A 23,224-nucleotide genomic window follows, 5' to 3' on the forward strand; every position below is an offset into this window, starting at 1 on the left:
CCATAGAGCCCTTTCCCTCACTTGTGCTAACACCACACTGTAGCGTTATTGTCTGTGGCCTTGTCTTCAGCCCTCTTTGAGGCTGTAGGATCTCGGAGGGCAGTCGACCTGCCCATCTTGCTCATGTCCTCCCTCCTGCATCTATGTACCTGGCACAGTAAACACTTAACAATTATTGGCTGAATGAATGAACGAGTGAAAAACCTCCCTCCCCTTCAGTTTACTCCAAGCACCTACTACTCTCACCACGGAGGGTTGGGCAGGTTGTGTCCTGCACAAGGGTCCCTGGGCGAGGGGGCAAGTGGAGTCTAAATAGCCTGCTCTCCATTCAGTAAGCCAGCACCCTGGCATGGGGCTGTGCTTGCCCAGAGGAAGGGACACCTTTTTTCTTGTTAGCATTAAGCACTCTGGGGCGAGTAGCAGCAGGCTGGCAGCCCAAATTCCGACTTTCCCTGTCTGACAGAGCCCACAGCCCTGCTGTTAGTTTTCTGCTCTCCCAAGGGGACGGAGCCGAGGATCCTCTTCAGCTTCCGGACACCATGTTCCAAGGAGCGTGGTGACTATTTTGAGAAACTGATTAGTACTAAAGTACTTGTGGGAGCTCCTGGGTTTTAATGTGCAGCCCCTCTCTGGCAATAGTCTGGTCATTTTAGCAGCAGTCATCTGGAAATTATAATTTAATATATCAGGAGCTGCTAAAATGGGAGTCAGGAGACCCAAGTTCAAGTGTGAGCCCTGGCATTAAGCAGGCTCTGGGCTCCTGGGCAAGGCACTGAACGTCTCTGGCCTTCAGTTTCCTCACCTATAAAACTAGAGGCTCTCAAACTGCGGCCTGCTGCGTTTAGGGGTGTTAAGGGAGGGGCCCAGGGCTCTCAGTGGTGAACAAGTTGGCGAGACTCAGTGGGTGGGAAGCTTCAGCCAGAGCAGCTCTGCTTTTATCTGCTTTGCATACATGACTTTATAAAAAATTAATTTATATCCTTCTTGTATGGATACAATCAAAGCCCCTTTGCACCCATCTGCCCCAGTCCCTGTGTATGTTGGGACTTCATTTAAGATTTCCATTTGAACTAAACAGTCCTGCTCAAGTGAGTCAGGGAACCATTGGTCTGATTAGCCTCTAAGGACCCCAGAAGTACAAAAAAGAGAGATTTCAAAGAAAGGGACAAGCCACAGCTGGAGAATGTTCCGCAAAGTCAAGTAGAAACACACCAGATGGTTTGCTGAAATGGAGCATTGCTCTGGGTGCTCTGACTTGGGGGCGACACCACTGCTGTGTGTTGGCAGTGTACCCAGAAGAGGGCTGGTGGGTGGGAGGACATAGATTGCCGAGACAGAACGGGAGCTCGTGTGCGTGTCCCAAACCTGCCCTTATCTCCCCAGGGAGGGAAGATGAGGTGGCATCAGGATGGTTTCCTTTTGACCCGGCTTTAGAAAAGCAGCAGCTGTAACTAGCATTTGTTGTGTACTAGCAAGGTGCCTGGTGCCATGAGCTTGGTCTCCGTGAACCCTCACAGCACCCCTGGGAAGTGGCGGAAATATTTGTTATGGTGGTGTGGAAATTGAGGCCGAAAGAGACTGAGGAGTTGCCGAGAGGCACATCACCAGTAAGGAGGGATCTAAGCCCAGGGCCAGGTGCACACACCTGGGCTCTGCCCTCCTCCCAGACATTGCCTGATGCCACTGCATCTCCATCCCACCTGTATGAGTGCTGGGTGGTGGGTGTGGGAAGGACAAGGCCGACTGGACTCCGTGGTTTGTCAAAGGTTTTTCCCCTCGCTTTCTCTCTCCCCCAAACCTCAGAGCCACGGGCAGAATGCTCAGTTCCTTGGAACCCCGCATGCTTGGATTAGCAAGCAGCCAGGGAAGATGCCAGGTGGGCTGTGGCCAAGAGCAAGGAAGAGATGGTCTGTGCTCCTGAAAGCAGATGGAGATTAGAGAGCAGCTGCCCGGCCCTGCAGCCCTTCGCACACGGGCATCCACCCAGTGAGAGGAACGTGCCCACCCCCTGGCGGACCAGACCTGCGTGGAAGGAAAATGCAAATCCACTGCTCCAAGCACGCTACCTGCAGAAGAAGTCTTTTCCGTATGCATGCCTGGTCTCCTCCGCCTTCAGCCCGAATGGTGATTTCATTTTTGCGTTTTATGAGCTTGAGAGAGGGAATTCATTTCCTTGATGTAATATGACCCTCTGGAGACAGTCTTGTCCAAATACATTTTGCTCACAGATTCTATCCTGCAAGAAGGGCGGTACTGAAATGAAATGGAAAGAGGTGATTAAAATCTGATTTATAGGTAAGGTGAATTGTTAGGTTTATGCCAATTTATTGCATCCAGGAAGGTGAAAGGGAATAAAAGAGCTCTTCCTGGGAGCTGGAAACCTTTGTAAAAAGAAATATTTAGGGTGCATGTGCTCTAAGCCAGCCAGGCTACATTTAATATATTCACCACGTTTGCCCCTGTTTTCTCTCTCTCACTGAACTGTAGAACCCCTGAAGGCAGGAACTGGCAATCGTGTTTATAAGAAAGGGATTCTGCACTGAAGAGGCTTTTTAATCTCAAGAGACTGAGCCTCTTCTTTCTTCTCCACTGACTGATTAATACTCCCTTCATCCCAGCCTAGTTCTTAGAGACGTCAGGGCCTCCTAACAATGACTCCCCCATTTCCCCGCCCCTAAAACCACAGGGTCCAGAATTATGCACCTTTCAGGTGATAAGTAATATAATAAGAATGTTAACCATAAACTTATATTGAGGACTTCTATGGACCAGGTGTTTTTCTAAGTATTTTCTGAGTGTCATTCCACTTAAACTTCACAACTTTCCCTATGAGGCAGGAACTGGCATCCCATTTTACAGATGAGGGAACTGAGGCTCGAGGTGCTTCAGTCACTTGCTCAAGATCACAGAGTTAGTCAGTGGAAGTAGCTGCCATTTGCTGGGTGCTGACTGTGAGCCAGGCACTCGGCCGGCCTCATTGAACCGATGATCTCATTTCACAGTGCTCTTAACCCTCAGGAAGTGACCTCCAGTCCTTTGGAGACTGGAAGCTGTGTGAATGCAGGTCCTGTTCAGCCCTGGATCTTGAAAGTGAGGATGATGCCAGGCACAGAGTGATAGCTCAAACAATGTTTGTGGAGTGAATTAAGGAACAGCAGAGATGTCTCTCCCATATGAGATGCTTGCTCAGGCCCACCCCTCACCCCTGCCACACACATGAACCCCCCCTGCTAGCCATAACTCCGTTGTTTATCAGCAAAACTCCCTGAAAATTTTTCTTATATCTCATGAGCCAGAATTTGGGTCTCATGGCCTTTCCGGGCAGCAACAACAGCTGGGAAAGTGATGATTTCGCTTCCCGACCTTTGAGCTGAGGAGGGACACCAGGGGAGAAGGCAGCTGGGGGTGAAAACTGACTGGACAACCAGCAGGCTGCTGGTCCCCAGTCTTGAGCAATTTTGCTAGGACATTTGATACATTCATAGTGGCTAACTTCCCAATAAAAATGACTGTCTCGGAAAATACCTTCCAAAGAGAAGACCTCTACATTGCTTACGTGCAACTGAAAATAATCAACTGCTGAGCGGTCGTGCTGGGAAAGCACTGGGCATGGTGGGAGGCAGAACATCTGAGCCTGCCCCGGGCTGGCCCGAAGTTTTGGGAAAGGTCCCCAGGTCTCCCTGCTTACGAAATGTGATTGTTTTTTCTTGGTTAGCATTGTTTATTAAGTGCTCAGTTAGTGTTTTGGCATCTCTAGATGAAAGGCCCTTGGGAGGACACATTATTAACCAACCATGCGCTATCCAGTGTGGGCTTATCACGCAAGATGCTTTGTTTCAAATGTTGGATGAGTATGGTAGAAACTTCCCACCATTCCTCCAGGCCAGGAGTAGGTGCAGTAAGGGCTCTGGGGGACACTTAAAATAAGGAATGTAAACAAACATCCTTATTATAATTACTTTGCCATTGCAAGGAAGCCGGATGTGTACACTTAGGTTCTGAAGAGAGCAGAGAATGGACACCGTTCTCTCCGGTCCCACCACTCACCCTTTCCACGAGAAACTGGCAGACCCTGGCCATTCTTTGAGCCCAAAGTGGGTACCTCCCCTTATCCATGGGGCCTTCCCGAGTGACTGCAGATTACATTGACCCTTCTCCTTCATTCTAACCCCAGGGCACCATATACAAGGAACATTTTAGCATTCAGTGGGATTGAAGTTAACTTTTCATCCCTGTCTTCTCAGCTGGGCCAGGAGCGGGCACTGTTTGGGAGCGGCAACCCAAGTTTTTTCGGAACTCCTCAACCCCAAGGGTTAGCACGTGTTCAGACGCATGGGCAAGCCTCAGCAAACACTGGAGCTGGGCCTGTGGGATAGGCTGCCCATGGCTTTACCAAGTGGGAAGCCAGTACAGTGGACTCCAGGTTAGAAGGGGAAAGAAGCCAGAGTATCTAACCCCTAAATAACACAGCTCGGCGCCCTTGCAGAGCTCCCCGTGGTCAGATCCCAAGGGCAGTCCCTCAGCTCAGCAAGACACTGACATTCCCATAAAGGGAAAGGGCCCATTCCACACACAGATCTAGAAATGGAACTGCTTCAAGGAGGGGAATTTCTTCAACAGTCGGGGGGAAAGTAATGCAGCCGTGGTAAACGTGGGAACAAGGATACCGAGTCAGCTGAGAAAGCTCAAAACTCAATGATTGCAAAGAAGAGTTATATTTTTATTAGTTCACCATCAGAATATAAAAATAAATAAGTAAACAGAAAGCAAACGGAATCATTTTACAGAGAGCACATTCATTACTTAAAAGTAGCATTTTAATGACCTGGCACTTTCCGGTCACATCCGCTCGTCACGTTCCTCACGCTGACAAGTGAGAGACCCTTGGCTGTTTTCTCCGCACCTGTCTGCTTCTTCGTGTGGCTATTAAGGACCAACCGGCAAGTCTGACAATTTTATGTCCTTGGCCATAATTATACTTGTCTTCCCTCGTGGAATCGTAAGATCTTTTTACTTTCCTGACACTTACAACATCTCCATGTCACTCTCTATGTCTTACAGATAGAAGGGAGAAGGGACTGCCAGGAAGGCTGAAGCTGAATTTCAATTTCAGTCATTTTTTTTTTTTAGACCTTTCTCAGTTCAGGCATCCAAAGACTAAACTTGCTTAGAGGTTCAAGTAGCCCTGAATGATCATCACCACTTCAAGGAAGTCTTCATGGACACAGGAACTAACATCTGGTCTCCAGGACCTCCTCAAATGGGTTCGCGTCTCCAGGACTCTATTTAACTATCTCTTGTGTTCCCATCCAAGACAAATATATTCTGGCGCTGGCATCAGAACCTTGTGTTCTTGCTGGTTGTTGTAAAACTGAGGCACGTGCAGCCTCGATTGAAAAGTTGTCAGTATAAATAACACATAAGGTCACATTTTTGCATAATAGGGCCCTTTCCTTATAAATGAGGTCGTGAGTGTGTGAAACGTACATCTTGGCGCACAAATGTTAAATAACTGATAAATGAATAAATACATAAATTACTTAAATATTTAAATAGAACAAAAGTCAGTTGCAACCTGTTAGCTGGAAACTCTAGAAATAAATGAGCTGATTGTTCCAGTGGGCATTTAGCAATTAAATATAAAAATATAGCAAAGACATCTTTATAATCCTTAAAAAAAAAAAAGCAAATTGGTAGAAAAATATCTTTTGGGGGTCTGTTCTATTGTGTCTTTTAAAAATATAGCATAATGGCTTCCACTTCTCCTCCAAGATTGATTGCATCCTGAGATTAGAACCTGAAAAAGAATGTTGAAAGTCTATGTGGATTCGAAATTTGGCAGCAAACCCTTCTTATTTCACATAACATGTTATCTGGGGCAACTGGGTTTTGGGGATTCCATGTCAGAGGATCCAGCCCTTCCTTACGTGGCCTAGGATTTTGCTGATACCATGCTTGCCAGAGATTCTCTTGAGCGTTTTCTTAAAAGACTATCTGATCATGTCATTTTCTTGCTTAAAGCTCTTCAGTGGCCCCCCAGTTGTCCCCGGAGAAGATTCTGACTCTTGGAAACATCTTGCAGGTCACCCATGCTTTGCCCCTTGGCTACTGCTCTCTCTCGTTGCCTTCCCCTCTGAAAGGATAGGACCTGCGCCTGTCTTCTTTACTGCAGTATCCCTGTGTCCAGCACAGTGCTTGGAATACTATGGGCATCAAATATATATCTGTTAAGGAACAAATGTATGTTTCCGCGTCTGGCGACTGTGTGCCATCCCCCTCCCTGTCCCGCAACGCCCCCGCCCTTGCCCTGCCCCTGGATACACGGAGTGTGCAGGCCTGGAACGGGCTTCGCGGTTCCGCTCACCTAACTGCAGGACACAGACGCCCACTCGCTCCAGGACGAGCTGTAGTAACGGTCCCGGGCCTGCACGCGGATGCTGGCGTCCTTGGGGCACGTGACCTTGGCTGAGGTTTGGTCCACGAAGAGTTTGTCTTTCTGCAAAGGAGAGGGAAATCTTTGGCAACGCAGTCACAAGGTGGGCCGGGCACGTTTTGGCAAAGCACAGTCTCCCAGAACAACCGCACCTTGGTGTCAGGGCACCACACGCGCTGTTCGTAGGGGAGTGCATACAACTTGCGCCACCTGCTGACGGAAGCTCTCAACACAGATACAGCTTTTCTACTTTGGAAGCCCTGAGGAAGAGACCAGTCCGGCTTTCATCTTTCTCACACAGCTGCCTTGACGGAAGGCCCCATACGCACTCACCTCAGTATCAGGCCCACGGTGAGACTGGGACAGATTTGTTCTGGCTGTCCCGAGGATATTCTGAATGACCATATCCTGATCCTTTTATCAGAAAATTTGTGTTCAGATCTAGGCATTGTTACTTATTAGCTGTGTGACCACAGGAGAATGTCTTAGGCTCTCTGTGTCTCAGTTTCCTCATTTATAAAAGAGGGATAACAATAATCACTCCATCATAGAGTCGTAAAAGTCACAGGTAAGAATCAGGTAAAGCTCTTAGCAAAGCAGTTAACTATGTAGAAAATGTTCTATATAGACCACCTATTAATGATACAGATCTTACATAGGGAAGATTTCAAATAATATTTAGGTAAAATCTACTCCAGAATAGCCCTTCCCTTTCACACATAAAAATTCTCAGGGAGTGACTGAGTCACTGAATGTCTACCACATGCTAAACACGATTCTGACTAAGGCTTTTATCCAGTGATTTCTGAAACTGGGGTCCGAGGAGTCTTGGGCTGTATAAAAGGGCCTCTGGGAACACGGGATTATAATGCTCAGGCAAGAATGTTTGAAAGCCAGTGTCTTAAGCCTATGTAAATGCCAACATTCTGTTTGATGAAATAATTCCACAATATGTGGAACAGCCAGGAATTACCGATTTTGGGTGAGGCATCGCATGAATGTACTATCATCTGTTAGAGTCATTCATTTGAAACAACCATTTTAGGCTCCTAGAGCCCAGATTTCCTAGGTTAGGACCCATTCTGAGAGCAAGCACTAATGATCAACCATACTGGAGGCAGAAGGGTGGTTAGAAGCCTGGCCTTGGTGTCCTGGAGACTGAGTTTGTGTCCTGGTTCTGCCACTTCCTAGCTGGGTGACCTTGGGCAAGTCACGTGACCTCTCTGAGCTTCAGTGTCTTCACCAATGAAGTGGTACAAATAACCCTGCCTGCCTTTCTAAGGTTACTGTGAGGATTAAGTGAGATATACATATATATATATCACCTTTAGCAGAGTCTCAGGCATATAAAAAGTGCCAAATAAACACTCACTATTATTAACGTCCTTAATCGTCTCCTTGATGTGGGCCTCCGTAAACTAGACCACAGAATAGACAGCACCCGAGCCACATCTTACCTTCTCTCTCTTGTGCTTGCCCTGGACCTGCACACAAAACATCAGGGAGAAGTAGGAATGTGGGGTGCTCCAGGTGTCAGGGTACTCCCAGCTGACCTCCACATGCCGAGAATTCTTCAATGGCTTCAGCTGCAGATTCTTGGGTGGGTCTGGTCTGACTGTGGAAGAGAGAGAAACACCCTTTGTTTTCCTAATGGGGCTTTGGAGTAAGGTAGTTCTGGCTTCTGATCCCACTTCCGCCTTCACCCTGAGTCCCTATAATGGCTACTTAACTTCTCTGGGCACCTGGCTGGCAGACGTGAGGCACCCCTGCTGCTGGCACTGACGCTGGTGCCCTGTGGGAGGCAGTCCTCACCAGCCGCCACCTCCTTTACAGATGGACCCGAGAGAGGCTCAGAATCCTCCTCATCACTGCACAATCCTATGGGCCTTGGTGGTGGAACCACCTCTGCGTGGTGCTCAGAGGAAAGTTCTTAGAGACAACATGGCTTTCACATCGGGGCAATGCGGTGAAGGACTACCCTCCCTTTAATCAGTCCCCCTCTTTGCACCAAACTCAGAACAGGACTTCACCTCTTGCTGGGGATGAGTGAGAGATTTTCCACCTAGCGCTCCTTCTCTAGTCTTTTCATGGAACCTGACCCTGACTTGTCCTGTAGCAGTTACAGCTGCATTGTCTTTACACTCAGTCATTCACTGATTGAGTAAATAACGAATGAGCCCCCATCATGTGCCAGCCAATGGACTGTGCACGGAAAGCATGGCAGTGAGTGTCAGAAAGACTCTGTCCTCAAGTAGTCCTGGATCCTCTTCTAGATAAGGGGAGGGGAGACAGTCCGCGGAATGGCTCTGGGCTCCCCAGCTCCTCTCCAAACCAAGACCATGGCTCCGAGCAGATGCTCCACAAATATGCTTCCGTCTGTTCTTAACACAGTGACATCTTTCCTTTTAGGACTCGGCTAAGTGCCACCTCTTCCCGGAGACCTCCCCTGGCCACCTTATGTGAGTAAGACCCAACCCTCTCCTTCCCACCAAAGGCAATGCCCCCACACATGCCAGAGCAAGCTCTGTGACTCCCTCATATTTTATTTCATACAGTATATTCACTGGAGAAATGATAAAGGAAATGAAATGACAAATGGCAAAATCTCCATCTGCCAATTAAAAAAAAATTGACATCCATTTTGGAGGGGTTTATATTCCAATAAAGAAGCCTCTTTTTCAAGTCCTAGAGGAAGACCATTGGGAACAATTGCAATTAGTAGGGAAAGCTCTGTTTCTGCATATGAATATTATGCCTGAGGGGCTGCACTGGACTCAGCCTGGAAGCTGCCTGGGCAGGAGAACAGAAGTGCAGCCAAGAGCCTGCTTTTCCTGGTGGCGCAGATCTGGGTCAGAGCTGCTAGCTGTGAGATCTGGGGCAAGTTGTTTATCCTATCTAAGGCTCAATTGCCTCTTCCTTAAAATGCAGGTAATAGTATCTATAGCGTAATTATTTGGGGGGATGCAAAATAAAAGAGAGAATGCATGTAAACCCTCCACCTGGGTGCACGGGGCATGGCGAACACGTGACGGGTGGCATCTGTCCTTATTAAGCACACGGAATCAAGCCAACTCACTGATGTCCCTGATGAAGAAGCTGCTGCTGTAGTTTTCGTACTTGAGCTTGTGAACAGCTTCCACCACGAGCTCGATGGGCAGGCTCTCCTCGGCGGCTGGACAGCCGCTGCCCTCCTGACACTCCACTGTGTACTTCCAGTAGTCCCTGTGCTCCACGCCGACCCTCTCTGCTGACAGTGTCGCCGCTCCGCACGTCACCCCTCGGGGGTCCGAGGAGCTGGAGTCAAAGACAGACAACATCCTGGGTCACACGTCTGTAGGCGAGTCCCTAGCAGTTGGAGCCGGACAGCTGTCTGAGGACACAATTTCTCCAACTGGCTGGTTTTCTCCCAAGGGGCTAAGAAACCGCCCTTCCCACGAGAACAAGCTCGGCTTCAAAAGTTAATAAAAATGCTGAGAAACAACTCGGCACTTATGTGCCTCTGACTTAAATGAGTCTGAAAATGTGTAGATCCAAAGCCCCTGGTGAAAAAATCTCCTTATAAAAATTTTAATTCATTTTCCTGACTTGCATTCCAAAATCAATACATACCAATTTAAAAAAGTTAAATGGATAAAGATGTGTATAAATGAAATGTGTATGCCTCTTTTAACTCTAATCCCCCTTTTAAACCTAACTACACCCCCTGAACATAAATATTATTCAAGGCTCATTGTGTCCCTCCAGACATTCTTCTATGAATATTCAAAGCAAACATACATCCACATGTATATATGCATACACGCATAGATTTTATTTTTTATGAAATAAGGATCTTTCCCCCTTCTGGACATGTTGCGGGGAGTGCGCCACAACAGGCCACGTGGATCGGGTTATTCCTTTTGAGGCCTGCACACTATGCGGGGACCACGCTTTTTTAGCCTTTGCCCTGCTGATTACCAAGAGCATCACAATGAACCCTTGCATCTATGTCTCTGTGCACTTGTGTAAGCGAGTCTGCAGTAAAGCATTTTCATTTTAACGATGGAAAGGTAAGACCCACCCCGCCCGCAGAAGTTAATTTATATCAGTTACATAGTGGCCAGGCCAGGATGGTCACCCCGGGTTTGCTCCGTTATCCTAACTTTGCTCAGGAACTTAGATGTGATGGAAGGAACTCACAGAGAGGCACAAACATAGGTCCTGTATCCACGAGACTAGGTTTCCTAGGGAAGCCCAAGTGCACTGGATGAACAGTGAACTTCAGATGAGTGGTGTCAGCTGAAGAGAAAGGAGTTGAAGAGGCCCTGGGAAAATGTCTAGAGGCCATGCAGAGTTTTGGAGTCGGCCTCAGGGCTTTCAAGATCTACGCCCTAGAGCTCTTGTATCTATTTTCAATTGGAGGTGCCATTTTGGCAAGCCCTTGGTAGCCTCGATTTCTCCTTTTATCCTCCTGAGGTGCTATGACCTTAACGATGCACCCATCGCCAGGCAGTTTGGATGAATGGGTTCAAACACAGCAGGAGCTATTCCAGGCCCCAATCATATATCCTGTTCTGATGCACACATTTGTTCAGACAATTAGCTTAAATCCCCATGTTCTTTTCCTAATTTAGGTAAGGGGGTGTGGGGAGGGGTAAAGGGGTGGGAATTTGACAAAAATACAGAATTGACTTTATTTCCCCCATCATTAACTGAAAGGCCATTGCTACATTGCTCTTATTTTCTTAGTGAGATAGTTCTAGAAAAATGCTGAGAAATCCGCGTGGTTTCACTTACCCTCTGCTGCTTTTGACAATGAATTTCAAATCAGTACTGACTGCCGTCAGCCACCAGCAGGTGAAATGCCCAGAGTAATTCTTTGCCTCACATTTGAGGAAGGTCTTACTTTTGGGTTCTGGATTTGAAAAGAACAAAAATTCAATATTTAGGGGTTTTCTTTCTGTTAAAATTGCAAAGAGTTTTATTGCAATGAATCACAGGTCACTGAACGGTACAAGAGTAAAGGTTTTTCCGTTTATTTCCTTGGAAAACGCTGCTGCTCCGCTGGCAGGCGGCTCAGGGGGGACAAGAAGTCACCCCCTAGGATGCTGATTCTGTAGAGTGTACTCCACACCTAACTAGTGGAGGGAGGTATTAATTTTTCTAAAGCCCAGTGCTGAGTTATACACCATACATGTTCGTTGACTTCCATTAGCCATCCAATCATATCACTGTTACTTACAGAGAACCTCAGCAAGTTTCCAGACTCCCCATGAAACTCTCTCAACAAGAGATTTTGATGGTTAATAACCCAAAATGTGTAGCAAAGGAAAATGTATGGTTTGGGTGGTTTTAGTAAAGGATTTGGTATCACTTCATTAACTACATTAATCATGTCTTGCCTTTTAAATTTTTTTAAAAAAATCTCTTATGAAATGAAAGAGAAAATTGATACTATCCAAGAGAATGGAATTACCTTTCTGGTCCTTTTTCAAAATATCAGTGGACCAAACTCCATCTTCCTTTTTGTGAAGCAGCAGGAGTGAATGGCTCAGAACCTCGCCTCCTTTGTGACAGGTGTACTGCCCAGCATCTCCAAACTCTTTGACTTGGATGGTCAAGGTTTTGCCAGAGCCCAAGACCTCACTGCTGTGGTCTGAGGTCCAGGTGATACCATCTTCTTCAGGGGTATCACAGGTGAGGACCACCGTTTCTCCAGGGGCGTCAGGGTACCAGTCCAACTCTACAACATAAACTGGAGAACACAGGGATTGGAGAATCAGACTATAAGCTCCATGAACTCTGGGACTGTATTTTTTGAACCACCTGCGCATTTGCACGGCTGAAGCACAACCTTGCTCATAATAGCAAATGCTTATGGAGATGGTCTCAGGGTATTGGGCCCCAACTGGGGTTCAAGGTTATAGAAGAGAGAAGCAGCGTTTAACAGCTACCATCAACAAGGAGGCTGCCAGTAATAATTAACCTCTGATTAGCTGGCAGATGAGGAAGGCCTTGATACACCAAAAAAATGCAAACAGCACAAGAGTGTTTGCCAAAGGCTTGGTAGAGATAAAGAGACTTTGAGCACAGTTCACTTTCACAGGGAGTAAGTGTTGAGGAAGACTGACCAGGACTGAGGTCCTGTCCCTACCAGGTGGCTGGATAGCTAGGAGCAAGATACTAAATCACCATGAGCCTCAGTTTCCTCGTCTGTAAAATGACCATAATAATAGTACCTACGTCATAGGTTTGGCTGTGAGGACTGAATGAAAAAAAGCATGTAAAACACTTAGCAGAGGGCCCACCACAGCAAACTCCGAGTTCTTTGTTATTGTTATTGACAGACCAAAGGTCAGAAAACTGCGCAGAGAATTTTCCATGAGGATTTAAGGATTTAGTTCTTGCTGCATGAAACTCACCAATGGAGACGTTCATTCTGTGTTTTTTAAAGCTATTTTATACTCTTCTGGGGCAGCTCAGGAGATCTTAGTCTCCCCATTTCATAGAGGAGGGTACAGAGACCAAGAGGCTAAGCAAGGTTACATCAAATTAGAAACACAAGAGCCATATCTCAGAACTTTGGTCTCTGCAGCTTTGCGTTGGATTTTTAATCCAAGTATCTAAACTGGCACTTGAGGAATGGCCTAATACAGTATTTCAAAGAGTATGTTACACCAAAGCTTCACTCATTCATTCATGCATCAATTATTGGTTAAATAGAATTGTTTAATGCAGTGGTTCTTAAAGCAGGATCACCCACCCAGCATTACCTGGGACTAGAAATGCAAAACCTCAGTTGCTGAATCAGGAACTTTGAGATAGGCCCAGTGATCTGTTTTTCACTTCCTCAGATGGTTTTGAAACCCACTGAAGTTTGAGAGCCATAGTGGTTAAGAGCCTGGGTTTTGGAGTCACACAGGTCTGGGTTTAGATTCAATTTTATCTGTTACACTAGCCTGTGGCCTTGGGTAATTACTCTAAGCTCCAGTGTCATCATCTTTAAAATAAGCAACATATTAGTGCTTGTTCCAGAAGGTGGAGATGTGGCTTGCACAAGCTAATTCACCTACGAGCTTGACACAGCGCCCTTAAATGCTCTGGACCTGGTGGCTCTTGTGATTGGCATCCAAACATAAAGCCTTGTGGAATACACAATTCTCCCCCGACACCAAAGAGATTTATAACTACTGAATGGGTAACAGACATAAGGGGTAAAAAGTATCTGAGGAAACAGCTGAGTGGACATAAAGCCACGTGGCACCTTGGGCTGCCTCTAGTTTTTCTCTGTCCCACTGGCGACTGAACAGCACAAGTGTATTCCTGTCACAGCTAAGACTCAAAGTTCAAGACCCTGGCCCAAGGGCAGCTGCAGGAGGAAGCCTGACGGGGCATGTCTAGAACCCACTGCTTGGCGGCATCTCATCTGGTCTCCAAAGTCGCAAGTCTCTCAGCGTTTCTCACATTGACTTTCTGGAATTTCTGTGGTTTACCAAATCAGAAGTAATGAAGGGTGGGCTATGCAAGGGCCAGGACTCCTGAGCTCACTAAAAATCCCAGGGTTGGAAGGCACCCGGGATAATCACCTGGCTCAGGCCCTTGTCTCTATTCAGGGGAGGGGCTAACACTCTCAAATCCTTCTGGGGCAGAGTGGGGATTGTTGGACTGTTATCTTCCCGAAATTGTTAAGATAAACAAGATTATACTGTACAGCACAGGGAAATATATACAAGATCTCGTGGTAGCTCACAGCAAAAAAGAATGCGACAATGAATATACGTATGTTCGTGTATAACTGAAAAATTGTGCTCTACGCTGGAAATTGACACAACATTGTAAACTGACTATAACTCAATAAAAAAAATTAGTTGATCATTAAAAATAAAAAGAATGGAGGAATAGTCCAAAGTTTTTTTCAGGTACCCACTCGAGTGTTGTATTTTCCTCACTGTTGAAAGACTGTTTCTGATCATCAGCTGAAGTGCCTTCATTTAAAATATATGCCTATTTCCTCTTGCTCAGCGCTCCAAGGACAAAGGCAACAGTTGCTTCATGTCCTTCTTGTAAAACCTTCCTCAAATACTTAAATTCACAAGCACCTAAGCGAGACAGAATTGGGATCAAGTTCCTGTTCCGCCCTTAGCAGGTATGTGAAACTGGGTAAGTTACTTCATCTCTGGTGGCCTCTATTTTTAACATCTATAAAATGGGCTACACACAGTCCCTATCTCATATGATTGTTGTGAGAATTAAATGAGGTGCTGAGCACAATAAATAGTAACTATTATTATACAGTTAAAGACAGTAATTGTACCAGGAAAAGCTACTTACCATTTTTCTCCAGTTCCCAAATGGCCATGATGGGAGATGCCAGCAGAACCAGGGAAAACCAGGAGACAACCAACTGCTGAGGATGCATCTGAAGGAGGGGGAGAGACAGAGGAGGAGAAGGAGGAAGAGAGACAGAAGAGGAGGGATAAGAGAAGAGAGAAAGTCAATCGTTAGGCAGTCACCTTTGGAAGCCGTATTCACATTCTATGTATATTGTCTTCCATCTTTATCCTCTTCTATCTTCTTTACACTGTCAGGTTAATACTCAGTGAATCCCAGGAGCCCTGTGCCAGTCTGTGGGCAAGAACATCTCCAAATAGAGAACCGCAGACTATCTGGAGGTCAGAGACCCAAGGCCAGCAGTGGGATACAATCCTCTCATTTTTAAGATGAGACACCTACAGCTCAGGGATGCAACGTGCCTTGTCTGGATCGACGTTCAGTCTTTATTTACTTGGTACTTCCTACATAAAGGGCATTGAGCTAGAGCAGTTGAGAGTGAAAATGGATTTTTACCTGGCTCTTGACTTCTAAGAGCAAATACTTTCATTCAGCAAATATTTCTTAAGTCAGTGTGTTCAATACCCCCCCTCCAGCTGGGGAGAGAAGCTACAAGGCAAGATGTGCAGTGACACCCAGCACTCAAAGACTTGGGTTGGTGGGGAAGGGTACCACCAAGATGATCTTTCAAGTTCTGGCAATGAGTCCAGCCCTCGTTGGAAAGATTTGCTTTTTCTCCGTGTTTAAATTGCAACCGCTCCAAACTAAAGGTCAGTTCCTCCCACATAGTGTAGCCAGTGGTTCCCAAACTGGTAGCCTTGCTAAAACACAGATTGCTGGCCCCTTTCCCCCTCCCTGACCCTAGAATGTCTGATTCATCCGGTCTGGGGGTGGAGCCTGATAATCTGCATTCCTACGACTTTCCACGAGACGCTAATATTGCTGGCCTGAGGACCACTCTTTGAGATCCATTAGTTTAATCCACGATCTGGGTCCAGAGCCTCTGAAAAATCAAGAAAAATCTCGGCATGCTGTCTGTTCTTTGGGAGAAGGACGTAAAAAAACCAATAGAACTACCATGAACTAATGAAATGCATAATTTTGTGCTAAATCACCCACCATTTTACAGAGTGAAACTCAGTCTACGTTAGTATCTAGGGTGCATGAAAATCTTCAGACTGAAAATTATACCCCACCTGTGAATTAGGTGGAGAGGAGTATGATTTTCAGTCTGTAACACCTCCATCCATCTCGGAGGGCACCAGTTGTGTAGGAACGTGGTTTCAGAAACCACTGGGCTAAATGAAGAACAAGACTCAAAGTTTTCGGCCAAATACATTAAAATTGAGCACCCCTTGGTTGGGTGACTGAATATTGACAAATCCTGGCTTTGTCAGACTGCTGCTAATCCTAGGGGAACTTTGTCATGTCCTTTATTCCCTTAGATTATGAAGGTTGTGAGTGGTGGAGTCAGGATTAGAAGTCAGGCTTCCCTGTCCACTGCCAGTGCTCTTGTCACCGCAGCAGGGAAATTTCACGGGCACATCTGTCAGTTTAGTCCAAGTTAAGACTGTAGCGAAGTTCTAGCTGCCACAGAGCACCAGTCAGTACATTTGGTGTCAAGCAGCATGGGCTTGAATTCTGGTTCCACCACTCGCTAGTGGTGTGATGTTGGCCAGATTACTCTCTCAGCCTCAGTCTCCTCATCTGTAAGATGGGCATAATACCCATCTCAAAGGCTTGTTGGGAGAATGCAGTGAGATGACATATCATGGAAGCTAAACAAACATGTTAGCTTGTACCTAGGGGAAGACATAAAGGAAAAATGTGACATCTCTCTGTGCTATATACAATGGATAGACAAAAATGTCGTGCCTGGCCACAGGGAAATGCCCATAGAGGTACTGCAATTATACAGGCCTACAAAACCCAGGTGTTGGCACTCTGGGAATGGAAACAACAGAGATTCCTGGCACCTCCTGGTGATTCCGCTCTGCTCTCTTAACACTGGGTTTTTCCCTCTGGCTAAGTGCCTAGTACTTCCTCTCAGGGCCTCAGCTGTGTTTGAGAATTTCAGGTGAATTGCACTTCAGGGTCAAGGGAACCCTGGTGATGGTTCTAAGAAACATCTCTCATTTTCAGAGATGTATTTTAAAGACACAAGACACTAGCAGAAGGTGGAGATGGTGGGGGGTCACTTTCTTAATCACACCCAGGGGAAACCACAGCATGCAGTTACCCTGTTGTTCTCTAGAGCAGCTGGTACTACAGGCTTGAACTGTGGTTCCACGACTCACTGGTGGTACAATTTGGTCACATTACTCTCTGAGCCTCAGTCTCCTCAGCTGTAAAATGGACATAACACCCATCTCAAAGTGTTGTCAGGTTGGATCCCACAGCCCACATTTTCTTGGCATGCTGAGTCTGAGAGTTTTAAGGATTAAACATTTAAAAATGTAATTTATAGGTTTTCTAAACTCTTGAAACCCTTGGATGAGGGATGCAGGGACTCCAGGTCCTGTGTTAAGGCTCCCTAACGCTGGTGCCAACATGGGCATGCCAAGGATGCTAGGCTGGGCATCTCTTTTTCAAGTGTTATTTTGTTACTTTTTAATTAGAAAAGAGAATGACTATTTAAAAATAAAAAGACATGGTCCCAGAAGGTGTGGGTGGCACAGGCAAAAGGTCCCAGTGCTAGAGATACACAGACTTGTGTTGGCATCCCAGCTCTGTTAGTTGCGTGACTCTGGGCAAGTCACTCGACCTCTTTAAGCCTCACACTCTTAAAGTGTAAAATGGGCACTCTGTTGTGGTGAAGAGTTAATGAAATAAGTCACACGAAGTATCCAGCACGGTGCCCAGATGAAGTCGCGACTCCCGGCTGTTTCCTCTCAGAGCCCCACTCCTCCTTTCATAGCGCTTACTACAATTGCAGTCTTACAGTTACCCCTTCCATGTTTGTCTTTTTCTCCCATGGCAGCAATCACATCTGTCTTATTCCACTCTATGTCCCCAGAGTCTAGCAGAGAGAATCTAGCCTAGAGGGATTTCATTAGCTATTAAGAAGAATGAATAAACAGACAGAAGTCGTAAAACTTCAAACCCCAGTAAATCAAACTCTTAAGAGGCTGCCCGAATTCTTTCTAATATCTTTAAATCCCTTAATTGAAAAAAAAAAAAAATGGGTCATCGGCTGAGGTTTAGTCATCTCTGTCAAAATGATATTTTAACCTGATCATGATTTTTTTAACCTGAAAATTGTTGCACACAGTTTACCTGGGAAATTATAAGACACCAGTAAAGATTATCTTTTTTTTCCCTTCTCACAGATTTTAAAACTTCAGAAAGTGGTTTTTAATATTGGAGCTGCTTCCCATTTTTTAAGTGATTAATTAATCCAAAGGTAGTTAATGCAAAAGATCTGGATAACCCAACTATCAATCTAGCTGACTGTCACAACTATGAAGCCCACCACAAATACAGGACCAAGGATGCTTGTAACATCTAATGATGAGGCATGAGTAGGAATTCAATTATTTACTAAATTCATTATTACTTCCTGAATGAAGGGCTTTCAAAACATTTACAATAATAAGGGAAGCACCACTCACTTTAACTCTACACAATCCTTTAACTGATGATTATTAACACAGAGGAACACACCTTTATATACACACCACTTTAAAACAAGACAGAACAAACCTTTCTATCATATGTGCATTTGTTCACAGCCCTTAGTATACCATTACAATTAGTTGACTTTTAGAAATAATACTTTACACATTAGTCCCCAAAGCACTGACTTTTCACTAGTGTCCCAGCAGGTCAGTCAGCTGGAATGCTTTAGGCAATCAACCCCCTCCACGATGCCCGGGACAGGGGTAGCGCCCCGATGGTGTCTACCCCGGACAGCCTGAGGGCCTGTGGAAGGGGTGGCAAGGGCTGGGGGGCGCTTACCTTGCTTCTGGGCAGGCTGCAGGGCTCGCTGGCTCTCAAGCTGCTGTGTCTTTTGCTGCTGCTGCTGCTGCTGCTGCTGCTGCAGCTTATATACCCTTCTCCTACCAAGCTTTCTGATGGAAACTTAAACTAGAAACTGATTTGTTCCAAGTTGCAACACTGAAAACAACTCTCAAAACCTTCTGGGGGAATTTCAAGAAGTTCCTTTTTTTCCCCCCCTCTGTGTGTATCAATAACGCAGAGGGAACACAGGCATCAAAATCCCAGGTAGTGAACTAAGAGGAAATGACTTTCGGGTGGGGAAAAAGGAAGGAGATAGGATGTTCACTTCTTTGGGTTGACATCATTGCCAAAGAGTTTAGAGACAGTAACAGGCAGCCTCCCTGGGCTCCATAGGCCAAAGAAGAAGGAAAGCCAAGGACAGGTCATGCAGGAGAGGCTGACTTCAGGTCAGAATCAAGCAACTGTATGCGAGGGAGCCCTAAAGCAATATCTATGGTTTTCCTGAAGTCAAAGAGGATGAGATGAAGGACAAAAGGTTCAGTATGTCCCAAGCACCCTCCCCTCATTCTTCCTCTAACAGCTGGATTTCAGAAACACACCATTACCACCCATTGTGCTCCATGTACCCAACACACACACACACACACACACACACACACACACACACACACACACACACACACATCCCTGCACGTTCTTACAGACACAGCCCTGCGAAGACGGTAAGTATTAAACATGTGTATATCACTAATAATACTCAAATATGCAGGGATACTGTTTACGGTCATAGGTACTCATAGATGGGTGGGAGCAAAAAGTGAAGTATGCAGTCAGGCATACGGACAACTGATGGCACACTCAGGGCACACCCCTTTGGGCACCCAGACTGTATCTTCACACTCTTTTGCACACAAATCTATGGCCCTAGTTGCTCTACACAGATGCACAGAGCTAGAAGCACTATGTCGAAGTTTCCAGCAGAACTTAACACTGCTAAGAGAGGTGCCAAGGTGTACACCGGTGTTAGATACCCCCATTCCCCGTCTGCACAGGGAAGGAACATAATAAACACCAACACCTACACCAAATACTACAGGCAGAAAGACGCGGGCTGTGCGCAAATACGTACGCCGCCGACAGAGGGCGCTGCTGCGAGGCGGTCCCCACGAGGCGCCCCGAGCGCGGGCGCGCACCCCCAGGGGACATCTCCATCCCGGCTCCCGGTCCCAGCCGCGAGGGAAGTTCCTGGGGCCGGCCGGGCTTAAGGTGGGCGCGGATTTCCGCACTGACTTTCCTCGCAGTCTCAGACGGGGAAAACGGGAAACCCGGGCGAGAGCGGCGGAGCTTCCCAGCCACACACTTCCTCCCTCTCTCCGTGGGAGGGCGGGGCCGGCTGAGCCGGCAGTCCCACTGCTTATCCGACCTTGTGCTCTGGCTTGGGCGGAGACGCTCCCTCCAGCTCAGAAGGCCTCCTGCCGTCTCCTCTGTCCTCTAGGTTTAAAGTGGACGGGAAGTTCTTTAGTTAACCAACAAAGCGAAACGTCGTATATCTAAGGTATACAGTTATTTGAACAAAGTAGGTTGCATTGTATGTTAGTTGTATGATACGTGTGTGTGTAAGTGCGCATGCATTTTTTACAGTGGGCATCCTTGAGTAATGTAACTAGGCAGTGATGGGGAGGGGGCCTTGACAGTTTTGTTTTGTCACTTGATATGCACACGTATTAAATATATATTAAAATATGTGTAACGTTGAGGGGGTTCTTTCTGTAAAAATGCATTCATTTCCCCCAACAAATCATCAAAGGTTCTGAACAGAAAACTTAAACTGAATTTGACATGCCATAGTTTCACTAATTTACAGTTACAGATCCCCCACATATACATAGATAAAATAAGACAAGACATTTTTTTCAATGTGTTCATAGAAGCGTCTTCAAAATTAAAAAAAAAATTGATCTGAAACAAAATCTAAATAAAAATAGTATGCTAGTTGTGTAAAGCAATACTTCAAGGGGTCCTGATCGTCTTCATGCTGTGAAACCCCATGGCTCCAGCTGGGCCATTAATTTGGCTCCGAAACCAAGATGAGAAAAAAAACAACTGTACTTGCCCTCCCTCTGCCCTAGAGCACCGACTGCCTATTTCGTTGAGACCACTTCACCCACGGAGAAAAGTCGTTCTCATACTTTGTCTGCAGATAAGAAAAAAATTCAGGTTTTTGGCCCCACCCTCAGAGGTGGTGATTCAGTAGGTCTGCAGTGGGGCTCAGGGATTTGCATTTTAACAAGTTTGCAGGTGATTCTGATGTGGGGACTGTGGCTTGCTCTTTGAGGCCTACTACACAACCCCTGTGCGCTACTGACTGGAGATACATCCCACGCCTTAGTCATCTCCGGACACCCCACAAAGCCGGCCAGCACGCTGGTGTTGTCAGCCAGATGCCCGTGTCCTGATTTCACAGAAGAGGGTTATCCCCCTGTCCCACTGCACCGTTCAGACTGTGACCCCAGGCAAACCGAACCAAAGCTCACGATCTCCCTGTGGCGTTTCCTCTGGGAAAGGAAGTTCTGCTGACAAATAGCAGGCGTGCTGAGCTGTGACATGGACAGGATGCCCCTAGAAAGTGAAAATAACTTGAAGAATTTTTTGACCACAAAACCTTTTTTCTTTTCCTCAGAAGAAGGCTCTGAACTTCTAGTACAAGTTTCCAAAAAAAAAAAAAAGGGGAAGCCATGTATACTCTTTAAAATTGAAATGTTTAAAAAAATTACATAAGCAATACATGCATGCATGCTATTGTAAAAACTTCAAAGAATACTAAGTAAAGATAGAATAAAAAGTTAAAACCCTGAATCACGTGGCTCCCAGAGGTCCCTCACCACTGCCAATACTTTGGTGTATATTCCTTCAGGGTTCTACTCTCAACTTTTTAAAAATGAATTTCTATCTATCTATCTATCATTTATCTAGCTACCTCCTAGCTATCTAAATGGGATCATACTATACATATGCTTCCACAAATTGCTCTTTCCTTGTGATAGTCTGTTTTGTGTCTGGTGGCTGCCTATGTCTTCCTACAGATCATCTGGAATTTTCCATCTGGATCAGTTAGGGTGCTTGGGGTCTTGTTCCCCAGCCAGCTCTCTCACAGGCTCCTAAAATGGCTCTGCAATTCCAGGCATTAATCCACACAGGACAACCTCCGGGATAATGAAGGACCATCTTCTCTTGTGTCTCTCTTAGGAGCAAAGAATTTGTCCCACGAGCACCCCTGGCCTTCTTCTCATCTCCTTGGTCCCCTAGAGCCAATCACTGAGACGCAGGATGGGCTTACAGGGAAAGTGTTAGCCGCATCAGCTTTGCCCCTGAGCCCTGGAGAGGGGCAAGTTCCCATGGGGGCAGATACACCAATCAGGTGGAAATGAGCAGGCCGTCAAGAGTCAGATGTGTCTCCTAGTGAGCCCAAGTGGTTAGTGCTGCCAGCCGAGCGAATATGGCAACTGTGTGGCTTACGAGGACCAACGCTTCTTCCCCAAATGGTCAGTTGCTTTTGAAGGGACACCTGTGCTTTAAAGGCATTGGCAGTAATTCCTACCTGCCATCTCACGAATGTGTGCTCTTGCACAAAATAAAAAGGCTGGAAGGTTTGATAGCCAAAAATGTAACAACATATATCTAAGTGGTACAATTGTAGGTGATTTTCGTCTTCTTTGTGATGTCCTAAATATTCCAGTTTGTCTGCAATGAACTTGTCTTGCTTTCCTATCAAAAAAAAAAAAAAAAGTCAATGAAAAAAGAAATGAATGAAACATACAAAAAAGGCAGAATATTAAGTGGTTCTACAACCAGACAGTCCCGAGTTAAATCGTGATCCATATGTCAAACTTAATTGAATGTGCTCCTGGAGTATAACCTTCTCCTGGGATGAAAGTTGCCAAGTCTCTGTGAAGTGCTATGCTTTATTAGTGGTGATGGGGAGGCGTCTGTCTTAGTATGGTGTTTCCTAGAGGCAGAAGATTGCCTGGAATAATCCCATTCAATTATTTCAAGTGTCCTTCAAATGCCCGTTTTTTGTTTTAGTGCTTTGTAAAAGATCCCTAAAGTCAGCTTCATTTTTAAAAAGACTGAGATGTCTTCACCAGCCTCCTCCCCTTTAGCAGTGACTCTGATCACATTTCTACCCTGGGCCCGTGCTGCGAAGGCAGCTAGTGTCAGATATAGTCAGGGCTGAAGTTTATCGTCTGAGTGGGCATCTTTGGCCTGCTCTACTGGACTGACTGCAGCGGCAGCCAAGTACTCCACTTTGAAATTGGTTTTTCAATTTGCATATGGAAATCTTTTTCTCTTCCTCTCTAAATGCAATTTTAATCCCAGTGAAAGGAATGGGTGTGTGGACAACCGGAAGGAAGTGGGTGTGTCCCGGGCTGTAGAATTGTTGAGGCGTTTAAGGGCTTGTGCTGGAAAGGTGTGGGAACACTTGGTCCGGTCTTGCTGTTAGCAGAGACAGGTAGAACCAGG

The 23,224-nt window shown here is 46.1% G+C and overlaps 1 protein-coding gene across 1 annotated transcript; it reads right to left on the reverse strand.

The window, feature by feature from the left end:
* Positions 1-4,797: 4,797 nt before the first annotated feature.
* Positions 4,798-14,889, reverse strand: IL12B (interleukin 12B). Its single transcript, XM_064484619.1, has 7 exons — positions 14,744-14,889; positions 11,889-12,167; positions 11,210-11,327; positions 9,510-9,727; positions 7,891-8,048; positions 6,365-6,496; positions 4,798-5,797 (listed from the first exon to the last, which is right to left on the reverse strand). The coding sequence occupies exons 1-6, from the start codon at positions 14,829-14,831 to the stop codon at positions 6,365-6,367; spliced, it is 993 nt and encodes a 330-aa protein (XP_064340689.1). The 5' UTR covers positions 14,832-14,889; the 3' UTR covers positions 4,798-5,797.
* Between the last annotated feature and the right edge of the window lie 8,335 nt (positions 14,890-23,224).

This window comes from Camelus dromedarius, chromosome 3, assembly GCF_036321535.1.
Source record: "Camelus dromedarius isolate mCamDro1 chromosome 3, mCamDro1.pat, whole genome shotgun sequence".
Classification (NCBI taxonomy): Eukaryota; Metazoa; Chordata; class Mammalia; order Artiodactyla; family Camelidae; genus Camelus; species Camelus dromedarius.

What these genes read in the sequence shown, in the direction of transcription:
- IL12B (XM_064484619.1), bottom strand. Translation starts at nt 14,831, where the DNA reads ATGCATCCTCAGCAGTTGGTTGTCTCCTGGTTTTCCCTGGTTCTGCTG. An exon ending in TTTGAAAAAGGACCAGAAAG is followed by an intron (nt 11,328 to 11,888) that starts GTAATTCCATTC and finishes TTTCAAATCCAG; the next exon opens with AACCCAAAAGTAAGACCTTC. An exon ending in CTTCTTCATCAGGGACATCA is followed by an intron (nt 8,049 to 9,509) that starts GTGAGTTGGCTT and finishes TCTCTTCCACAG; the next exon opens with TCAGACCAGACCCACCCAAG.